At 41.6% G+C, this 22,300-nt stretch overlaps 1 protein-coding gene across 2 annotated transcripts; it reads right to left on the minus strand.

Annotated features, from left to right (window-relative positions):
* Positions 1-8,233: 8,233 nt before the first annotated feature.
* Positions 8,234-12,846, minus strand: LOC115198483 (low affinity immunoglobulin gamma Fc region receptor IV-like). Of its 2 annotated transcripts, XM_029760454.1 has the most exons (12): positions 12,768-12,846; positions 11,610-11,651; positions 11,234-11,457; positions 10,855-11,133; positions 10,495-10,743; positions 9,806-9,922; positions 9,658-9,682; positions 9,477-9,574; positions 8,792-8,872; positions 8,615-8,696; positions 8,417-8,515; positions 8,234-8,259 (listed from the first exon to the last, which is right to left on the minus strand). In XM_029760454.1, the coding sequence occupies exons 3-10, from the start codon at positions 11,340-11,342 to the stop codon at positions 8,683-8,685; spliced, it is 972 nt and encodes a 323-aa protein (XP_029616314.1). In that variant the 5' UTR covers positions 11,343-11,457; positions 11,610-11,651; positions 12,768-12,846; the 3' UTR covers positions 8,234-8,259; positions 8,417-8,515; positions 8,615-8,682. The 2 variants fall into 2 exon arrangements, with proteins under 2 accessions (XP_029616314.1, XP_029616313.1); XM_029760453.1 differs by lacking the exons at positions 8,234-8,259; positions 8,417-8,515; positions 8,615-8,696; positions 12,768-12,846 and adding an exon at positions 12,555-12,726 and having other exon boundaries at positions 8,797-9,315.
* Positions 12,847-22,300: the final 9,454 nt, after the last annotated feature.

Raw genomic sequence — 22,300 nt, forward strand, 5'->3', positions numbered from 1 at the left:
TTTTTTTAAGTAATGGACAGCTTTGTGACATCAAATGGACTTTGGTGGTCAAGACGTGTTGGTGTCTGTACTGTTGGGGTAAAAGCCATGACAGGGAGACATAGTGGAGTGTTAACGCGTGTGCAAGCAGTTGCTCCCGACGCCACTTGTAACGCTTTTACAACATATAGAAGTGCGGTAGTTATCAAGGGGCAAATTATTGACACGTTTTTTTAAATTGAGAGACAAGCTTAAAGTTTTCTTTACTGACCATAATTTTCACTTGTCTGACCGCTTGCATGATGACGAGTTTCTCACACGACTGGCCTATCTGGGTGATGTTTTTTCTCGCCTGAATGATCTGAATCTAGGATTACAGGGACTCTCCGCAAAAATGTTCAATGTGCTGGACAAAATTGAGTCTATGATCAAGAAGTTGGAGCTCCTCTCTGTCTGCATTAACAAGGACAACACACAGGTATTTTCATCATTGTATGATTTTTTGTGTGCTAATAAACTCAAGCTTACGGACAATGCCAAATGTGATATAGCGAAGCACCTGAGTGACTTGGGTGCGCAATTACGCAGGTATTTTCCCGAAACAGATAGCACAAACAGCTAGATTCGTTATCCCTTTCATGCCCTGCCTCCAGTCCACTTACCGATAACTGAACAAGAGAGCCTCATTGAAATTTCAAAATGCAGTTCTGTGAAAAATGTATTTAATCAGAAGCCATTTCTGGATTGGGCTGCTCTCAGAGTATCCTGCCTTGGCAAATCGCGCTGTTAAGACACTGAGGACCTTTGCAACCACGTACCTATGTGAGAGTGTATTCTCGGCCCTTACTAGCATGGCAACTAAATATAGCCACAGACTGTGTGTGGAAAATGATTTAAGACTGAGACTCTCCAAAACAACCCAACATTGCAGAGTTATGTGCTTCCTTTCAAGCATACCCTTCTCATTAACCTGTGGTGAGTTATTCACAATTTTTGATGAACAAATAAGGTTTTATTTGTAAGATGGTTAAATAAAGAGCAAAATGATGATTATTATTGTATTTATTGGTGCCATTGCCCTATATTAGCTCTTTATCACTTCCATGAGCCGGGTTTTGAGAAAAACTCACTCTTATTCTTATCATTAATAAATGTATCGTATAGTGTGTGTGTGGCAGGCTTACAATGATGGCAAAAAACAACATTTGAGAGTGCGCTGACCCTGGTGCTAGAGGGGGTACGCAGCTGGAGTTTGAATGTTTGAAGGGGTACGGGACTATAAAAAGTTTGGGAACCACTGGTGTAGACCAATTAGGGTTTCCAATCTCTCCAAAATAATGTGGTGATCGATGATGTCAAAAGCAGCACTCAGGTCTAGGAGCACGAGGACAGATGCAGAGCCTTGGTCTGACACCATTAAAATGTAATTTACCACCTTCACGAGTGCAGTCTCAGTGCTATGATGGGGTCTAAAACCACACTAAAGCATTTCATATACATTATATTTCTTCAAGTAGGCAGTGAGTTGCTGTGCAACAGATTTCTCTAAAATGTATGAGTGGAATGTTAGACTCGATATCGGCTGATAGTTTTTTATGTTTTCAGGGTCAAGGTTTGGCTTTTTCCAGAGAGGCTTTATCACTGCCACTTTTAGTGAGTTTGGTACACATCTGTTGGATAGGGCGCCATTTATTATGTTCAACATACGAGGGCCAAGCACGGGAAGTAGCTCTTTCAGTAGTTTAGTTGGAATAGGGTCCAGTATGCAGCTTGAGGGTTTATGGGCCATGACTATTTTAATAAATGTGTCGAGATAGGATTAAAAAACTTGATTGACTCTATTGATCCTAGGTCCTGGCAGTTCTGTGCAGACTCAGGACAACTGAGCTTTGGAGAAATATGAAGATTCAAAGAGTCCGTAATTTGCTTTCTGATGATCATCATCTTTTCATCGAAGAAGTTCATGAATTCATCACTGCTGAAGCAAAAACCATCCTCTCTTGTTGAATGCTGATGTTTAGTTTAGCTGTCAACTCTTGTCATTTTAATCCGTTTCACATTTGCTAGCTACCTTTTAGATCGAAGCCCAAATAGAATGATAAAAGATAAGATGATAGAAGCCCATCTCCTACTGTAAATAACCTACACACTGTGTGTGTGTGTAGCCAGCCAGCCAGGTAGAAAAATGGCAGAAAAATAAAAGACGGACATCAGAGTATTTTTCAGTACACCAAAACGTAAAGAACCCTAGTAGCCTAATATCTCAAAGACTAGTTGATAAAATGTTCATAAGAAAGAAATGAAATTCTAATGGAAATGTTTCACAATGATGTCATTAGGCAGAGCAGGCAACAGATGGCACACAGACAGCAGAGTTGGGGACAGATATGCAGGGACAGACTGGCAGAGACGGAGTCTCAGGTAAGTTTGTTGAGTCTTTGTTTGGCAACATTATGAAAGGTTCTCAATTTTTTTGACTTGTAAAATAGGAACATAATTGGAAAATGCCATGGATACCCCCACTCTCAACTTAAACTGGTGACTGAACTAAGATTTGTTAAAGGCAATGGTATTGCTGTTGTGAGTAGTTGTGTAGTTTTGGGTACCGGTAGTTAGGAGTACGGCAAACACCTTATTTCTTTGGTTCCTCAATATACATTTACCATATTACAATGTAGGCTATGTGTTACAGCACTACTTTTGGTGTCCCCCTCAGGAATTGCTCTTGAGAAAATTTCATGTAATTGTCCCCCCCAAAGTTGATATCAGATTTTTGCCCCTGGATGTGGCATGTAAACCAGGAGTTTCAGACCAGTGTGTTAGGGTGTAACTCGGCCCTCAAAGGCTTTAAGATATTTGTAATGAGTTTAATTTAAAGATAACATATTCACTTAGACTCTCCCTTGGTAAAGGCTATAGTACTGAAAACCATTCAATACAACAATCATGTCTCTGTCACTAACAAATACAGTCATGGGTGGTAATTACAATTCACTCTAAATGCAAGGCACTCAACATATTAAAGGTATAAAAAAAAAAATAATCTGTGAACGGCATATTTTTGGGAATTAATTGAATTCTATCTGGTTATTGGCACAGACATCAATGCCATGTTGGACATGAGGACAAATCAAATAAGAACAACTACAATTCACATTTAACAAAGGCTCTACAGCAAATGCTCTCTGATTACAACCTCATTGATGCCTGGCGAGCACATAATCCTAATGCAAAATAGTACACTTTCTATTCACAGGCATAAATCAACCTCACTAATCAATGTAATACTATTAACTACAACATTTTCTTTAATCTAGAAAATAGAAATTTGACGTATGAGCTTGTCTATATCACCACGCCTACTACACATTTCAGAATCTCCTAATTGTAACCAGGGAAGTCAGTTAAGAACAAATTCTTAATTTCAATGACGGCCTAGGAACATTGGGTTAACTGCCTTGTTCAGGGGCAGAACGACAGATTTTTACCTTGTCAGCTCGGGGATTCAATCTTGCAACCTTTCGGTTACTAGTCCAACACTCTAACCACTAGGCTACCTGCCGCCCTACCATAAATGAACCCTACCATAGCCATACCACCAGGAGAAAGACAACTGGAAAATTTGATGGATATTTAACAAAGCATGGTGAGTAAGGTCAGTATAATACCACAATACCTGTGTTATAGTGTAAAGATCATCAGCCATGGTTATGGATATAAATAAGAATGATGTCAAAATAGGATGCAAAAATGGTGATAACAGCCTACTGTGAACCTTCAGAGTGATGGTCTTACTGTCAATCTGACCTTTGTCCCCTTCTCCTGTAAGTAGAAAATCCCCTGAGTCTTGCAGTGTCAGTTCTCTGACTGTTAAACTGAAGTTTTTGGTGCTCATCTTTAGTCTCCCCTCAAACTGGGATCCAGGTGAATATACAACTTCTGAGATGAATTCTGCAATATCTTTTCCCATATACTTCCACACCAAGGATTTGAAATGTTCCCTCTCTAAGCCTGCCAGCAGCTCCATGGAGTCCCCCACTCTCTTGTTGATTATCAGAGGAACACCTACACCTGAAACACACAAATACACACGTTATTCTGACATCAATCAATGGTTGCACACTATATTACATATTATTCATGTAGTACAATGTAGCAAGTGTTGTAGTTACTCATTGTTACACTGTAATACTTGTAACAGTGTGACTGCAATACTTGTTACAGTGTGTCTACATGAATAATTACACAATAATAAACTGCAATGCAAAGTCCTACCTAATCAATAATAGATTATAATGGATTGGATTTATATAGCACATTTCCAGGTTTCATTTATGCTGTACGTGGCACTTTACATATTATAACCTTATATCTTTACGTATCTGAGTGTGTGGGTCATTTTTGACTTCATTAAAGTCCCCTCCTCCCCCACATTCAGTAGAACAGGATTAGATGACAGGAAAAAAGAAGTGGAGGTGGATCTGATAACCCTCAGCTCACAAGAACAAATACCAATGTGTTTACTGTGTACTTATTCACCAGAAATGCATAATATACTGCATGGGCAACATTATAATTACATATCAGTCTGAAGTAATGTTTTATAAACCCTTACACTAAAAAATGTCAATGAATTAAGAAAAAAATAAAGTTACAGTTCATTGATGTATTAAAGACGTAACTGCAGTTATCCTAGTCTGGCAATGTATCATATTATGTAATAGAAACAGTAATTTGATACAGTCCCATATCGCCTTAAGTTTAATGAATGACAGCCATTAGGCACAGGGTCTTAAGATCTGTTGCGTTCTAGAAGTACTGCAACAGCTGCTGATCCAACCACACCATTGGCACTCATTCAAAACTGCAGAATACATACATCATGACATGTTCCTGAATATATGTATTATGTAGGTGTTAGCAAACAGTAATAAAGCAAAATATTCTAAATATCCAACCAATCACTGATGACTTGGCATTCTACAGTCAACACACACCATGTAGAGACCAACAATGACGTTAGAGAAAGCTGACGGTTTTCATTACTTTATCATGCAAGCATGCACATGCAATAGATCCTGTTTGGGGATGATTCTACCCTCTTGTTTTCACATTAGAATTAGGAGACCGTTGAAAAGACCCTAAGCAGCCAACTGACTAAAGTCAGTATGTGGTTATCCATTTAGGCAAGACAGAATGGGTCCTGTTTGGGTCCAAACACAAAGTGAAAAACTCTCCAACTTCTCAGTCAAGTTTAATGGTGTGGCGATGAAGGAAAACTTCACTGTTTCATACATTGGGATGTGAACTGGACCAACACATGACATGCGAACTTGTGGCTCTGAAGGCCATTGGGTATGTTCTCTCCAGGACAAAGTTCCTGGGAAGGGTAGCCAAGTTCCTGGATAGAGAGACTATGAGGACCCTGGCAACATCTCTGATACAGTGCCACTATGACTATGTTTGTATCTCATGCTTCAGTGGCATAACAACAAATCTGAAGGACAAACTTCAAACGGCCCAAAACAAACTAATGAGAATTATACTCAAGCTCAGCCATAGAGACGCACGTTGGTCCTAATCATTTCAGGGAACTGAACTGGCTTCCAGTTGATCTGGTGGTGGTGCAGATTAAACTGTTGATGGTTTTTAAAGTGATACATGACCTTTCCCCAGTTACCTGTCTGGTTATTTTAATTTCATTAGAGACTCTCATAGCCATCACACCAGAGCCAGTGTTGCCAATATGAGACCGCTCTATAGGTGTCACGCCTGCCCCTCTCCCCAGCATTACGCACTCCTGCCACCATCATTACTCAACCTCATCCAGCGATTATTGGACTCAGCTGGACTCAATCATTTATGTCATTACCTCCCCTATATCTGTCTGGTTCCCCGCTCTATTCCCTGTTGCAGCATTGATTGTCATGTCCTTGTTTTCCCGTGTGCTGACGCTGTGCCTGTCTTGTTTCATGTCTGTTAATTAAATGTTCAACTCCCCGTACCTGCTTCTCGACTCCAGCCTCGGTCGTTACAATAGGAGCATGGCTGGAAGAAGCTATTTACTTAACACTGGTGCAGTGGAATGGTGTACCAAACCATATTAAAACCATGAATAAGCTTGGGAGTTTTATGATTAACCTTAAGAAACTGTGCAAGAAAGAATAATTGTTTCAATGCTTTTACGGTTTCCTCCCTATTAATGAGACATATTTGAGATATATTGTGTTTTCATGTTACCTTGTGTATTTTTTTTTTTTTCAAGAGGACCACAATGGGGATACGTTTTTTAACCTGTTTGTGTCATCCTCGTTGCGGTTTTATTGTGTTTAAAATGTTCAAATAAATAAAAATAGTTACAAAACTTACCATAGTGGAGGTTGGAGAGTAGGAGAAGTAGTATTCCCTGTTTGGAGAAGCAGGAGAAGGGACCATCAGACATCTCTTTAAGGCGTTGACTGTTTCCTCTGGCTGTATGTCCTTATCTATCACTGTCACTGATAGCTAGCGGTTGACTAACCAAAACACACAGAGAAGAAAGAGGAGAAGGAGCAGAGACTTCCTTTTGATGAGGGCTGCTGTTCTATATACAATTCCTGAATGTTAGCTGAAAAGGAAGTCACATTCTATAGTTGCTCTCTGAAAATAACCCTTCACACTCGTTAGACAATGAGACGTGTGTGGGTTTGGGGTCTGTCACTCTGTTGATCAGTCTGATGGTGGTGGTTTAGGAGCATGTGTTTCCTAGCTGCTGCTGGTTGTGTGGTTAATGGTCATGGTGTTTCACAGATACCGGTAGCTTTGTTACTTTATGAGCAGAACACTCAAAGTTGCAGAGAAAGAGAAAGTAGGGAGATTGAGAGAGAGACAGAGACAGAGAGAAAGAAGGACAAAGAGCGAGGGGGGAGAGAGTGTGTGGGGGGGGTTAGAGAGAGAGAGAGTGAGAGCAAACTGTCATAACAGTGTCTGTGCAGTTTCATCTTGGCTTCATATGCCTGCAGAAGTGTTTGCATGACTTCTTTTGGCATGCTCATAGGTCAGTGTGACTGAGGGACATGAAACACCTGACAACTTTTTCGGAAGGTGGTTTGTCCCAGGTTACTGACAGAGGCCCCCCTTCTACGTTTAAGGTAACATCTTGTGGTGATGTCACTTCCTGTGACTGTTTCTCAGGAGCAGTGACAATGACCTGGCTGGCTGCCGGCTGTCTGTCTGACCACATAGACATAAACACATAGACACAGAAACCCCATAACTGGAACAGTGACCTTCCAGACCATGCAGGGACACTCAAAAATGCAGTCAGTCATACATCACTAATTTCATTATTCGTCGTGACCTGTCTGTAGGATGAGGAGGCAATATGGGAGAATTGGTAGTCATTCATACGTAGGTTACTAGATCCTCAGAACTCCTGCATAGTATATGACATCATAAAACTGAGAAGAACTGTTCTTTTCAGGCACACTCTTCCCCAAAAAGTCATTCTGAAAATCTCAGTGGGGCTTCAGCTGATGGGGTACGACATTTGAACTTTGCTCTTGGGGGCATTTACATTTACATTTACGTCATTTAGCAGACACTCTTATCCAGAGCAACTTACAAATTTTATGTTATATTCTTCAAGACTCAATGGGTAGATATAATTAAGTCCAAAAATGGATGCAGAAATACCAGATCGCCCTTTAACCTCACACATTGTGGAGCCTGAGATCTATACTAGGCTGAAAGAAGTTTTGATCAAATTAGGTTGTATGGAAAAGTTGATGACGATGACAATATCCATTTACTGTAAGAAAGCACTCATGCCATCCGGTGGATAAAAATGGTTTATTAAAGAAGCACAATGCAAAGATATTGTAAAAGTACAGGCCGTTAGAAGAAAACTGTGAATAATACTTTGTGGAAATTCATATAACAAATATGTTATTCTATCATCTGAATAAATCAACAATAAAACTCAATAGAAAGCAGATACAATTGCTGTAGCTGCAGATAATATGCATCATCATTGCACCATATAGTAAAAAAAGAGAAGCTTTTACAGTGAAACACTGTAAAACCATGCTTAAATACAATAAAATAATAACTCCTTAATGTACAAGGTGTTATTGCGTATGTGTTTGTGCATGTGTGTGTTTGCTTGTGTGTGTTGAGCGTACAAAATCCATGTTCCAGGTTCCTTCTGCTCCTCTGATGGTCTGTCCTTCCATCCTTCCATCCCTCCAACCCTCTTTCCCTCCACCCTTCCATCCCTCCATCCCTCCATCCCTCAAGTATCTGCAACATATCACCACACAAAGTTGTTTAGGACATGCAGTCAAAGAGACATACTTTAAATAGATACATTATACTTTGATATCAGAGCATTAGTTCCATATTAGTATCATATTAAGTATTAATAGCATATGGCTATTAGTCTAACCTGGGGCTGTACCTGGCTTCACTTGAGAATAGACTGAATCTGCCTCAGATGGGGTTGCTGTTTCTTTAAGGTCAACCTCAGCATAGGTCACATCAACAGGTCCAGTTGCTGCTGAAAATGTACATTTCCAGTCACAAATTAAGGAATTAGCTATTCTGCATCTTTTTTGAAACTCCAAAAACACACATTTAGATTTCACTGACTGCCAACCTGTAGAATGGGTTTCACCTGTGGTCTTCCCTGTCTTGACCTCAGAATAGACTGGATTTTCTTTTGGATCAGCTGTCATTTTCTTAGGAGGAGAGAATTTGTACGTTTTTATCAAATTTGATGAGGAAAAAAACACCGGCACAATTTGTATTCGTTTATGTGATAGTTGAGAATTACTTTTCTTTTTCTTGTCCAACTTTTTGAGTTGAATCTGGGCGTACATCACATCACTTGATCCAGCAGTAGCAGCACCAGCATCTGCAATATACAGGTAATACACTAATATCTCTACTTAATGTTAGTATGCTAGTAATATTAAACATATGAAGAACAACAGCAACAACAACTCTATACTGTTTTCATGCTAAATTTAACATACAGGTAGCCTAGTGGTTAGTAACCAAAAGGTTGCTGGGCCAGTAACCCAAAGGATGCTGGATCGAAACCTTGAGTAGACAAGGTAAAAATCTGCCGTTCTGCAACTGAGCAAAGCAGTTAACCCACTGTTCCCCAGGCGCCGAAGACATGGATGTCGATTAAGGCAGCCCAACCGCACCTCTCTGAAACGGAGGGGTTAGGTTAAATGCGGAAGACACATTTCATTTGAAGGCATTCAGTTGTACAACTGACTAGGTATCCCCCTTTCCCTTTCCCAGTACCATTGTCAGAGGGAGTGATTGTATCATAGATGTTAGCGCCACCTGTTGGTCAAAGAAGAGAGAGAAAGATTAATAGGTTGGTTTTCCTCAGCTTGATAAGGGACATAGAGTACAGTAACATGTATGTAAAGTGAATGGTGAAGAGTCAGTATGTGAAGTTACAGAGAGGGGAGAGTGACAGTGGTCTGGGATGAGAGACTGACCATGCTGCAGATTATTATACCCAGCATCAGGAGCCTGGCCCTGGGTAGATCCTTGGTCCTGTTGGGGGTCCAGGTTGTTCCTCTGGGGCTGGTGGGGCCTACAGGGAGAGAGATACTCATGAAACACAGATTATATTTGACTGTATGATAAGCAACGTAGTTGAATGACAGGTGTACTCACCAGAGTATTCTGTTGCAACAGGAACCTGTAATGAGAAATGTATAATATTAAACTGTATCAAGTCGTTAATGTTTTAAACTTTTGTAATTAGACGTCTTTCTCCTAAACATGAACCAAAAAGTTGAATGAGAATTGATAAAAGTCTCACCTTCGGCTTTTTTATATCGACACAGCAGTACCAGGAGAATGGCCAGTAGAACACCAGCAACAACCAGGCCCACAACCACTCCTACTAGGACAAATGTAGAGGGTCCAGGAGTTACACCTGGAGAGAGAACAGCAAATCACTATCAGGTTCTGAGGTAGTTGTAGAAAATAAATAAAGTAGTGGACAAAGTGAACATATATTTGACAACTGACTTGAGATCAGATGACCAGCCTGAGCTTGCAACTCCAAACCTACAGAATGCTTTTTAACACTACAAATGACTGATAACCACAGATATTACCCTCATGCATTGTGTTCCACCACCCGCCAACCCCTCTTTTTACACTACTGCTACTCTCTGTTCATCATATATGCATAGTCACTTTAACCATACCTACATGTACATACTACCTCAATAAGCCTGACTAACCGGTGTCTGTATATAGCCTTGCAACTCTTACTTTCAAATGTCATTTTACTGTTGTTTTATTTCTTTACTTACCTACACACACACATACACACACACACACACACACACATACCTTTTTTTCGCACTATTGGTTAAAGCCTAGAAGTAAGCATTTCACTGTAAGGTCTACTACACCTGTTGAATTCGGCGCACGTGACAAATAAACTTTGATTTGATTTGATATTTTGAAAAGGTCATGTGACCCTGAACGTTTTCTCACCTCTCACTGTCACCCAGCTCTCTGGTGACTCTCCTTCATTAGATTTACACTTATAGAAGCCTTCATCTGACTTGGATACTGCAGGGATGGTCATCTCTCCTGTGGTCTCATTCCTGATGAGTACTCCATCTTTGTAGAAACCAACCTTGGGGTCCGGGTTTGTTTCCTGATATCTATTTGAACAGCTCAGAGTCACAGAGTCTCCCTCAGTTATGGGATAGGGAGGGCTCTCCAAGATCAGAGGGCCAACTGTGTAACATAACATATCAATAAAACTGTAAATCTGGAGTGCAGAATTGGACATCATTGTCATACATTGTAATGTAAAAAAGGTTAATGGATGTTGTACAACAGACGTACCATCCACTGTGATGTTGACAGCATTACTGTACTCTCCTGATCCAGACTCACACCAGTACACTCCACTGTCCTTTTTACGTGTGGACCTGATGGTACATGTGTACCCTGCTATTGATCCCCAGTTAGAGACACACTCTGACTCCACTGCTTTCTCTCTGTATCTCTTCAGCCTCCATCCAGTAGAGTGCCTCTTCTCCTCACAGCTTAGTGAGAGAGACTTTGATGTAAAGTGTTGAGTTCTGTTAGGTCTTATTTTGAGAGACACTGAAGGTTGCGGATCTGAAACAAAGAGTGACATAGTCAAAGGTATACAGTAGTTATATATACACATGATGGTGATTTAAATATGATTAAATGCAGTTTCAATGCAGTTAGTTACCTCCTGACCAGAAAAACTGAGGTTCACTGTAGAATGTGTCATAGACTGGGTCTCCTCTCCTCTCCCATAGACTGGGTCTCCTCTCCTCTCTACATATTCCTTGCGCCATTTGTATTCCCAGTCAGTGACTTCTCCCCTCTGTATGTTACATCTGAGAGTGACAGACTCTCCACTGAATACCTGGGAGGATGTGGGGTATATGGTCATAACAGCCTTTGCCCTTCCTGCACAAAATATAACCAGCATGATACAATTGTTTTTTTGCGACACTCAAAACACAAAATATGTCTTGTCAAAAGAAGCTTTAAAAATTACAAATAAAACATTTGATGAAGCATTAAGAGATGGAGGCTTGATCAAGTGTTCAAATATTTACCATCATCTTCAGAGTGTCCAGAGTAGATGTGTGTACTCAGCACTACAACAAAGAAAGTCACATTGCTCCAATATTAGCTTGAAATAAATAACACCACGCCATATGCATGTTACTGATTACCAAATCCATCCTGTGCTTTATTTTAAAGGTGCAATCTATGATTTCTACACACATTTTTTAACTTTTAAATTAATCTTAGGCATTTCTTCTCGAAGAGTATAAATGTTAATTCCCTCAAAACTGTCTTATCCCACCATATACCAAAATATATGGTTATTTTATGACAATTATTGTAAACAATGTAGATGAATGAATTTCCTTAGCCCCTTCCCTCAGCCATATACAACAAAAAGTGTCAGGGTGGCCATTTTGTGGGAGTTTGAATTACGGACTGCAGCTTTAAATGGCCGCTGACTTCCTATGTTCTGCACACAGAGAGAGACCAAAAACACCAAAACACCACTCGTTAATCTCTTAACACAGTTTACTATAACTGTAGCGAAGGAACCCTCAACCATTTACAATAATCACAACTTGATACAACAACACATCCAACAAATTTTGCATTTTATATTCATTGTCATTGACAGCACATTTTGCAACCACTGAGTTAGCACCACTCTTTAGTTCCTGAGTGATGAGCTGGTTAAATGCCCACCACCACACTAACCAGGTCTGCATGGCATCGGCTATACAAGCTCAGGTTCTCACAGTGATGCAACATCAATGTAGGGTGGTCACTTTCTTTCTTCATATCTACACCATATTTGCTGCAATTTCCTTTGAGTGCCATTTACTAATATTTTCCCAATAAGGGCTAAAATAAACAAAGCTAAAGCATGAAACTGTCTTCATTTCGATTAATGTCTTATTCCTTTTTCCCTTAAATTCTTAGTAAATGAGGAAATTAGTGTTCATAAACAAACACACTAACTCAGTACTTACATAGTAGCAAACAGAGCAAGGTGTGCTCCATTCTGTCCCCACAGACAAGTGATTTTCTCTACAACTACAGTCCTTCTAACAAACCCCTCTACTTCCTAAATGATGACAGTCTGCTTAGATCATGCCACTTCACCGTACACAGAAAAACAGAGAGAAATATTCTTGAGAAATGTAAAAATAGATCGATACGTAAGTGTAGGACTTTCCTCAAACCTTTGCTCAGTTGTCAGGTGGCAAGCCAAGCCAGCTTATCTCTGTTGGGGCACAATGGAAATGGACATCTCCAGCCACCCCTCACATCTCTCTCTCTCTCTCTCTCTCACACACACACACCCACACACACACACACACACACACACACACACACACACACACCACACCTCAGATGGTTCTGTTATGAGTAATACATTTAGTTAGCTACTGTCTACATATATATGTTTGTTATTGTGTTGTATTTCAATTTGTCTGTATACAGTATGTGATGTGTATCAGGTCTATTGTTCATGTACTGTATTATGTGTGTGTTGTTTGTGTGAGTGATGGTGTTTGTGTGTGTGTGTGTTGTGTGGCTTGTTTGTGTGTGTGTATATTGTTTGTTTGTCTATTGTTTATTTTAGTCATTATTTGTTTTACTTTTTTCACTTGATTTTCTTTTTGTAAATTATTTGTTTTACTTATTTATTAATATATTTTTATATACATTATATTTATTTTTTTGTGTGTATTTTCTTAAAACCGCGTTGTTGGTTAAGGGCTTGTAAGTAAGCACTTCACTGTTGTATTCGGCGCATGTGACAAATAACTTTAGATTTATTTGCATTATTTATTACCACTGACCAGAGATGGGAGGAGTTTCAAAGCTGTAACTGGGGAACTGGGTTTCCAGGTTAAAGTCTAGAGTTTCATTCAGCTTCACATCATTACATGTTGAATACATTAATCTATTTTCTTTAACTATTTACCTCTAAAAATATCTAAGTGGTTTGTTGTAGAGTATGGGACACATATACAACATGTGTGAAGAAACCAAGAGAAAGGTTACAGGGGAAAGCAGTTACAGACTTCACCTTTAGTTGGTATGCTATGGTAAACATCTGGGGTTTCTTATCGCACCCTTCATGGACAGGCTTGTAACTACTCCACAGTCTTGTGGATCACAATATCAAAACTAATCAATCAAATTTATTTTTAAAGCCCTTTTTAAATCAGCAGATGTCACCAAGTGCTACACAGAAACCCAGCCTAAAACACCAAACAGCAAGCAATGCAGATGTAGAAACACGGTGGCTAGGAAAAACTCTAGAGAGGAACCAGGCTCTGAGGTGTGGCCAGACCTCTTCTGGCTGTGCCGGGTGGAGATTATGTAACGGTTGTCGTCTGGAATGGAGGACCAAAATGCAGCAGGAATGTGGATGCTCATCTTGATTTATTTTTAAATAAAGTGAACACCAAAATAACAAACAACGAAGAACTCACGAACAACAAAACAGTCTTGTAAGGCTCACACAGGCAAAACAAGAAACAATCTCCCACAAACACTAACCCAAACAATGACTCATATATAGGACTCTCAATCAGAGGCAATGAGAAAGCACCTGCCTCCAATTGAGAGTCCAACCCCCCATTAACCTACACATAGAAATACACCAACCCCGAAAGAACATAGAAGTACAAAACATAGAACATAAACCAAAACCAAAACCCGGAAATAATAAATCAAACGCCCTACTAAATAAACCACCACCCCGAACCACCTAAAACAAATACCCTCTGCCACGTCCTGACCAAACTACAATAACAAATGACCTTTATACTGGTCAGGACGTGACAGTACCCCCCCCCCCCTAAAGGTGCAGACCCCGGATGCACCTCATAAATAATATATATAAAAAAACAACAACAACAACAAAAAATCCCCCTAAACTAAAGGGAGGGAAGGGAGGGTGGCTGCAGTCACCGACGGCACTTGTGCTACACCCCCCCCCCCCCCCCAACCCACCTATACAGGAGGTGGTTCTGGCTCCGGCCTATGCAGACAGACTTGATTAGTTTCGGGCCGTAGGCAGACTCCCCTTGTTCCGGATCGTAGGCAGACCTCTTCCTTTTCACACTGTAGGCAGACTCATTAAATACATAGTTAATCATTTTTAGTTCCGGATCTTCAACTGACTTACTTAGTTCCGGGTTGCTGATAGACTCCTTTGGTTCCGGGTCATAGGCAGACTCACCCGGTTCTGGGTCGCTGATTGACTCCCTTGGTTCCGGGTCATAGACAGACTCACCCGGTTCCGGGTCATAGGCAGACTCACCCGGTTCCGGGTCACAGGCAGACTCACCCGGTTCCGGGTCACAGGCAGACTCACCCGGTTCCGGGTCCCAGGCAGACTCACCCAGTTCCGGGTCCCAGGCAGACCCCTTTGGTTCCGGGTCACAGGCAGATCCCTTTGGTTCCGGGTCGCAGGCAGACCCCCTCGGTTCCGGGTCGCAGGCAGACTCGCTCGTTTCCGGGTCGCAGGCAGACTCGCTCGTTTCCGGGTCGCAGGCAGACTCCCTCGGTTCCGGGTCGCAGGCAGACTCCCTTGGTTCTGGATCACAGGCAGTCTCCCTCGGTTCTGGACTAGACACTGTTGCCGGATACTCTGGACTGCACACCGTTGCCGGATACTCTGGACTGCACACCGTTGCCGGATACTCTGGACTGCACACTGTTGCCGGATACTCTGGACTGCACACCGTTGCCGGATACTCTGGACTGCACACTGTTGCCGGATACTCTGGACTGCACACTGTTGCCGGATACTCTGGACTGCACACTGTTGCCGGATACTCTGGACTGCACACTGTTGCCGGATACTCTGGACTGCATACTGTTGCCGGATACTCTGGACTGCACACTATTGCCGAACTCTTGAGGCTGGGCTGACGCACTGGAAGCCTGATGCGTGGTACTGGTACTGGATGTGCCAGTCTGGGGACACGCACCTCAGGGCTAGTGCGGGGAGCGGGAACAGGCCGAGTCGGACTGGGTTGACGCACTGGAAGTCTGGTGCGTGGTGCTGGTACTGGACGTACCAGACTGGGGTTTCGCACATCCGGGTCCGCACGAGAGACAGGAACTGGAAACACCGGGCCATGGAGGCGCACAGGCGGTCTTGATCTCACCTCCTGCACAACCCGTCCTGGCTGGATGGAACTAGTAGTCCTGTACAAGCGGGGTGCTAGCACACGGCGAATTGGGCTGTGCTGGGGCCTGCTGGTTGCCGTGCGTAGAGCGGGCGTAGGGTAGCCTGGTCCTAGGAGGTGCACCGGTGACCAGACACGCTGTGCAGGCATCCTCCTACCAGGCTGGATGCCCACTCTAGCACGGCATCTGCGAGGGGCTGGAATAACTCGCACTGGACTGTGCGTGCGTATGGGCGAGATTGTGCGATTATCCCAATGACACAAGTTGTTCTGCTTCCACGAGCACATCCAATGCTAGCATCAGTAATTGTACATTTATTGTTAGACCAGCTAGCATGGATACTGACAGTTGTGAATCTGATGCAGCCGAAGAGCTACTGCGGTCCTATATAGAGGGGTGTTTTTGTAATGGGTTTTGTGGGAAGTTGTTTTTGCATAGCTGTGTGTATTCTGCATTACTGTTCGTTCCTTCGTTCGTTCCTTCCTTCCTTCCTTCGCTCCTTCCTTCGTTCCTTCCTTCGTTCCTTCCTTCATTCCTTCGTTCGTTCCTTCGTCCGTTCCTTCGTTCGTTCCTTCGTTCGTTCCTTCGTTCGTTCCTTCGTTCGTTCGTTCGTTTTCTTGTTTTGTTTTGTTTTTCAGTGTTCAAATAAAAGTTAAAATGAGCAATCAACCCGCTGCGCCTTGGTCCATTACATACGACGACCGTTACAGCAATGCCTTAATCAAACAATACTGTTTCGCGCCGTATCAGTGACATGGCAAGAGATGTTTTGAAACAATTACAGCTTCGCATACAAGCCAGTGAATTCCATGCGTTACAGCTGGATGAGTCAACAGATGTGGCGGGCCTGGCACAGCTCCTGGTATATGTCCATTACATCTATGGGGGGGTCAATACATTTTTTTAAGTACTGGACAGCTTTGTGACATCAAATGGACTTTGGTGGTCAAGATATGTTGGTATCTGTACTGATGGGGCAAAAGCCATGACAGGGAGACATAGTGGAGTGGTAACGTGAGTGAAAACAGTTGCTCCCGATGCCACTTGCGTACACTGCAGCATCCACCGAGAGGCTCTTGCTGCCAAGGGAATGCCTGACACCTTGAAAGACGTTTTGGACACTACAGTGAAAATTGTTAACTTTGTTAAAGCAAGGCCCCTGAACTCTTGTGTATTTTCTGCATTTTGCAATGATATGGGTAGTGACCATGTAACGCTTTTGCAACATAGAGAAGTGCGCTGGTTATTAAGGGGCAAAGTATTGACACATTTCTTTAAATTGAGAGACGCGCTTAAAGTTTTTATTACTGATCGTAATTTTCACTTGTCTGACCGCTTGCATGATGAAGAGTTTCTCAAACGACTGGCGTATCTGGGTGAGGTTTTTTCTTGCCTGAATCTAGAATTACAGGCTCTCAGCAATTACATTCTATGAGCCGAAGTTGGAGCTCTTCTCTGTCTGCATTAACAAGGACAGCACACAGGTCTTTCCACCGTTGTATGATTTTTTTGTGTGCAAATGAACTCAAGCTTATGGACAATGTCAAATGTGATATAGCAAAGCACCTGAGTGAGTTGGGTGTACAATTATGCAGGTACTTTCCCTAAACGGATGACACACACAGTTGGATTCGTTAGCCCTTTCATGCCCTCCCTCCCTCCCTTTCATGTCCACTTACCGATATCTGAACAAGAGAGACTCATCGAAATTCCAACAAGCGGTACTGTGAAAATTGTATTTAATCAGAAGCCCCTGCCAGATTTCTGGATTTGGCTGCGCTCAGAGTATCCTCCCTTGCCAAATCAAGCTGTTAAGACACTGATGCCATTTGCAACCACGCACCTATGTGAGAGTGGATTCTCGGCCCTCACTAGCAAGAAAACTAAATACAGGCACAGACTGTGTGTGGGAAATGATTTAATGCAACCCAACATTGCAGAGTTATCCTTTCAAGCACAGCCTTCACATTAACCTGTGATGAGTTATTCACAATTTTTGATGAACAAATAAGGTTTTATATGTTTATATGGTTAAAGAAAGAGCAAAATCATTGATTATTATTATTTGTGTCCTGGTCCTTTTAGAGCTCTTTGTCACTTCCTACGAGCTGGGTTGTGAGAAAAATGCACACTCATTCTTATGTTTAATAAATGTATCGTACAGTGTGTGTGTGTGTGTGGCAGGCTTACAAAAAACAAAAAACAACATTTCAGAATGCGCTAACCCTAGTGCTAGAGGGGGTACGTGACTATACAAGGTTTGATAACCACTGGTGTAGACCAATTAGGGTTTCCAATCTCTCCAAAAGAATGTGGTGATCGATGATGTCAAAAGCAGCACTAAGGTCTTGGAGCACAAGGACAGATGCAGAGCCTTGTTCTGACACCATTCAAATGTTATTTAGCACCTTCACGAGTGCAGTCTCAGTAGTATGATGGGGTCTAAAATCAGACTGAAGCATTTCGTGTACATTATTTGTCTTCAAGAAGGCAGCGAGTTGCTGCGCAACAGATTTCTCTAAAATGTATGAGTGGAATGGGAGACTCGATATAGGCCGATAGTTTTAAAAGAAATTCTGGGTCAAGGTTTGGCTTTTTCAAAAGAGGCTTTATTACTGCCACTTTTAGTGAGTTTGGAACACATCCGATGGATAGGGCGCCATTTATAATGTTCAACATAGGAGGGCCAAACACGGGAAGTAGCTCTTTCAGTAGTTTAGTTGGAATAGGGTCCATTATGCATCTTGAGGGCTTAGAGGCCATTACTATTTTCATAAATGTGTCAAGAGATAGGATTAAAAAACTTGATTGTCTCCATTGATCCTAGGTCCTGGCAGTTATGTGCAGACTTAGGACAACTGAGATACGGAGAAATACGCAGATTCAAAGAGGAGTCCGTAATTTGCTTTCTGATGATCTTCATCTTTTCATCTAAGAAGTTCATGAATTCATCACTGCTGAAGCGAAAACCATCCTTTCTTGTTGAATGCTGATTTTTAGTTAGCTTTGCGATAGTATTGAAAATACATTTTGGATTGTTGATTTTGTTTTTAGGGGTGCGACTGCATCTAGGGTATTACGGAAGGTTAAATTTAGATCCTCAGTTAGGGGGTTAACCGATTTTTGTATTCCAACTTCCTTCGGTAGGTGGAGGGAGTCTGGAAGGGCATTTCGGAATCTTGTGTTTGTCAGAGAATTTATAGCACGGCTTTTGATGATCCTTGGTTGCGGTCTGAGCAGATTACTTGTTGCGATTGCAAATGTAAAAACAGTACCTATAAAAAGTGATTGAGTATGTTCCATAGAGTTCAGTAACAAAACTTAACCAGCGATTGAGTTTTGAGACTCTGCTGTAGAGCTCAGCACTCCCCCCAACTGGGAGGGGCCATTGGTCACATAGCAACAACATAACCCCTCAGTCTACTGTGTCTGCCCTCTTATTCCTTCCTCTCTCTATGTCATCATATTAGTACAGACATGAAGCACTTCTGTATGGGTTCATATCAGTAGAAATCAAATCTAAATGTGGTTTACAGAAGACTGACAGCAATATGGTGCATAGAGATTTTGTTAGAAAGTGTTGCTTTACACATGTCACGCCCTGACCATAGAGAGCCCTCGGGGTTCTCTATGGTGTAATAGTTCAGAGCGTGACTAGGGGGGTTTTCTAGTTATTATAGTTCTATGTTGGTGTGTGAGAATGGTTCCCAATTGGAGGCAGTTGAATATCGTTGCCTCTAATTGGGGATCATACTTAGTGTGTCCCTTTTCCCACCAGCGTTGTGGGATATTGTTTATAGTTAGTGCCTATGTGCACTACGTATTGGCACGTTCGTTAAATCTTTGTTGTTGTTTTGTAAGTTTCACTTTAATAAATATGTGGAACTCAACTCACGTTGCGCCTTGGTCCCATTATTTATTCAATGAACGTGACAACATAGTAACAAGTGTATAGGAATGTTCAAGATGTAAATGCATTGTTTCAACTCAGTAATACAGACCGTAAAAGGAATATGTCCTTAAATGAAATTATATTTTAAAGATATACAATGATGTGGGGAATCATCAGTTTTTACTTGACATATGAGAATTAATACAACATACAACACGCCCCCCATATACAGTACCAGTCAAAGGTTTGGACACATCTACTCATTCCAGGGTTTTAATTTTACTATTTTCTACATAGAATAATAGTGAAGACATCTGAACTATGAAATAACTCATATGGAATCACCTAGTAACCAAAAAAAGTGTTAAACAAATCAAAATATATTTTATATTTTAGATGCTTCAAAGTAGCCACCCTTTGCCTTGATGACAGCTTTACACACTCTTGGCATTCTCTCAACAAGCTCCATGAGGATTGCTTTTCCAACAGTCTTGAAGGAGTTCCAACACATGCAGAGCACTTGTTGGCTGCTTTTCCTTCACTCTGCGGTCCAACTCATCCCAAATCATCTCTACTGGGTTGAGGTCAGGTGATTGTGGAAGCAAGGTCATCTGACACAGCACTTCATCACTCTCCTTCTTGGTAAAATAGTCCTTACACATCCTGAAGGAGTGTTTTGGGTCATTGTCCCGTTAAGTGCAAACCATATGGGATGGCGTATCGCTGCAGAATGCTGTGGTCGCCGTGCTGGTCAAGTGTGCCTTGAATTCTAAATAAATCACTGACAGCGTCAACAGCAAATCACCCCCACACCTCGTCCTCCATGCTTCACGGGGGGAACCACACATGCGGAGATCATCCGTTCACCTTTTCCGCGTCTCACAAAAGACACGGCGGTTGGAACCAAAAATCTCAAGTTTAGACATTTCAGACCAAAGGACTGATTTCCACCGGTCTAATGTCCATTGCTCTTGTTTCTTGGCCCAAGCAAGTCTCTTCTTCTTATCGGTGTCCTTTCGTAGTGGTTTCTTTGTAGAAATTCGACCATGAAGGCCTGATACACTCTGATTCCTCTGAACAGTTGATGTTGAGATGTGTCTGTAAATTGAACTCTGTGAACCATTTATTTGCAGCAGAGGTAACTCTGTGTCTTCATTTCCTTTGGCGGTCCTCACGAGAGCCAGTTTCGTCATTGCGCTTGATGGCTTTTGCAACTGCATTTGAAGAAACGTTTACATTTCTTGAAATGTTCTGGATTGACTGACCTTCATGTCTTAAAGTATTGATGGACTGTCGTTTCTCTTTGCTTATTTGAGCTGTTCTTGCCATAATATGGACTTGGTCTTTTACCAAATAGGGCTATTTTCTGTATACCACCCCTACCTTATCACAACACAACAGATTGGCTCAAACACATTAAGAAGGAAAGTAATTCTACAAAATAACTTTTAACAATGCTCACCTGTTACTTGAAATGCATTCTAAGTGACTACTTCATGAAGCTGGTTGAGAGAATGCCAAGAGTGTGCAATGCTTTCATCTCAAATATAAAATATATTTAGATTTGTTTAAAACTTTTGTGGTTACTACATAATTCCATATGCGTTATTTCATAGTTTGGACGTCTTAACTATTATTCTACAACGTAGATAATAGCAAAAAATAAAGAAAAACCCTTGAATGAGTAGGTGTGTCCTAACTTTTGACTGGTACTGTATATAAAACACAGCAATGTCAATTGTTTTACTGAAATGGGCCTTTTAACAATAACAGATGATACACTCTTGTTTAATTGACAAACTGAAATCAAAGAGAGGTAATGTGTAATATTTTGTATCCTCGTCTTGAGCAGATTTGGCTGTTGAACACATGCCTTTAGAAATATATAATGGACGGAGAGTAGCGTTAGACTTAAACTGATTCAACTGCTCGTCCAACTGCACAGCCCTAACATGTAATGCCTCAGAAGTAATGAAGGTTTGTTTGCCTTTTCGAGGGCTGAAGATTTCTTTAGAAGAAATGTATCAGAAAAAGTTGGCCCTGGGCACTTTGTCTATTTACATTTGAAACAAACCATTTGAGTCAATTTTACTTGATGACAAGGATATAAGAGAATGACATAAAGAAGGAGAATATCAAGCTGGATAAGTTGATTGTAGATACACACTGAAAGAAAGTGGTCACCTCGAGCCCTGCAGCGTTACACCATAAGCATGATGGACACCAGTAGAAAGGGAGACACCGCCAGCAGACCACACAGAAGCCTGGGCAGCAGAGAGATGGAGACAACAGAACCTGGAGGGACTAGCATAACACATGTTTTACCATCTAGACACACACACACAGCTCTTCGCACCTCTCACTGTCACCCAGCTTTCTGGTGATTCTCCATCTTCAGATTTGGCTGCAGGATTTTGCTTCATAGTCAGTGTAGCTGTTGGGCAGGGCATTTAAGTTTTTTATTATTAATCCAATTATTTCAATTTCATTAGAGACTCTCATAGCCATCACACCAGAGCCAGAGTTGCCAATATGAGACAGATGCCCTATAGGTGTCACGCCTGCTCCCTCTTCCCCTCCCTGGAGCTCAAAGGCGCCAGGCTCCCCAGCATTACACACTCTGCCTTTCCCCCGTCACGCGCATTATTTGACTCAGCTGGACTCAATCAC

Source organism: Salmo trutta, chromosome 8, assembly GCF_901001165.1.
Source record: "Salmo trutta chromosome 8, fSalTru1.1, whole genome shotgun sequence".
Lineage (NCBI taxonomy): Eukaryota > Metazoa > Chordata > Actinopteri > Salmoniformes > Salmonidae > Salmo > Salmo trutta.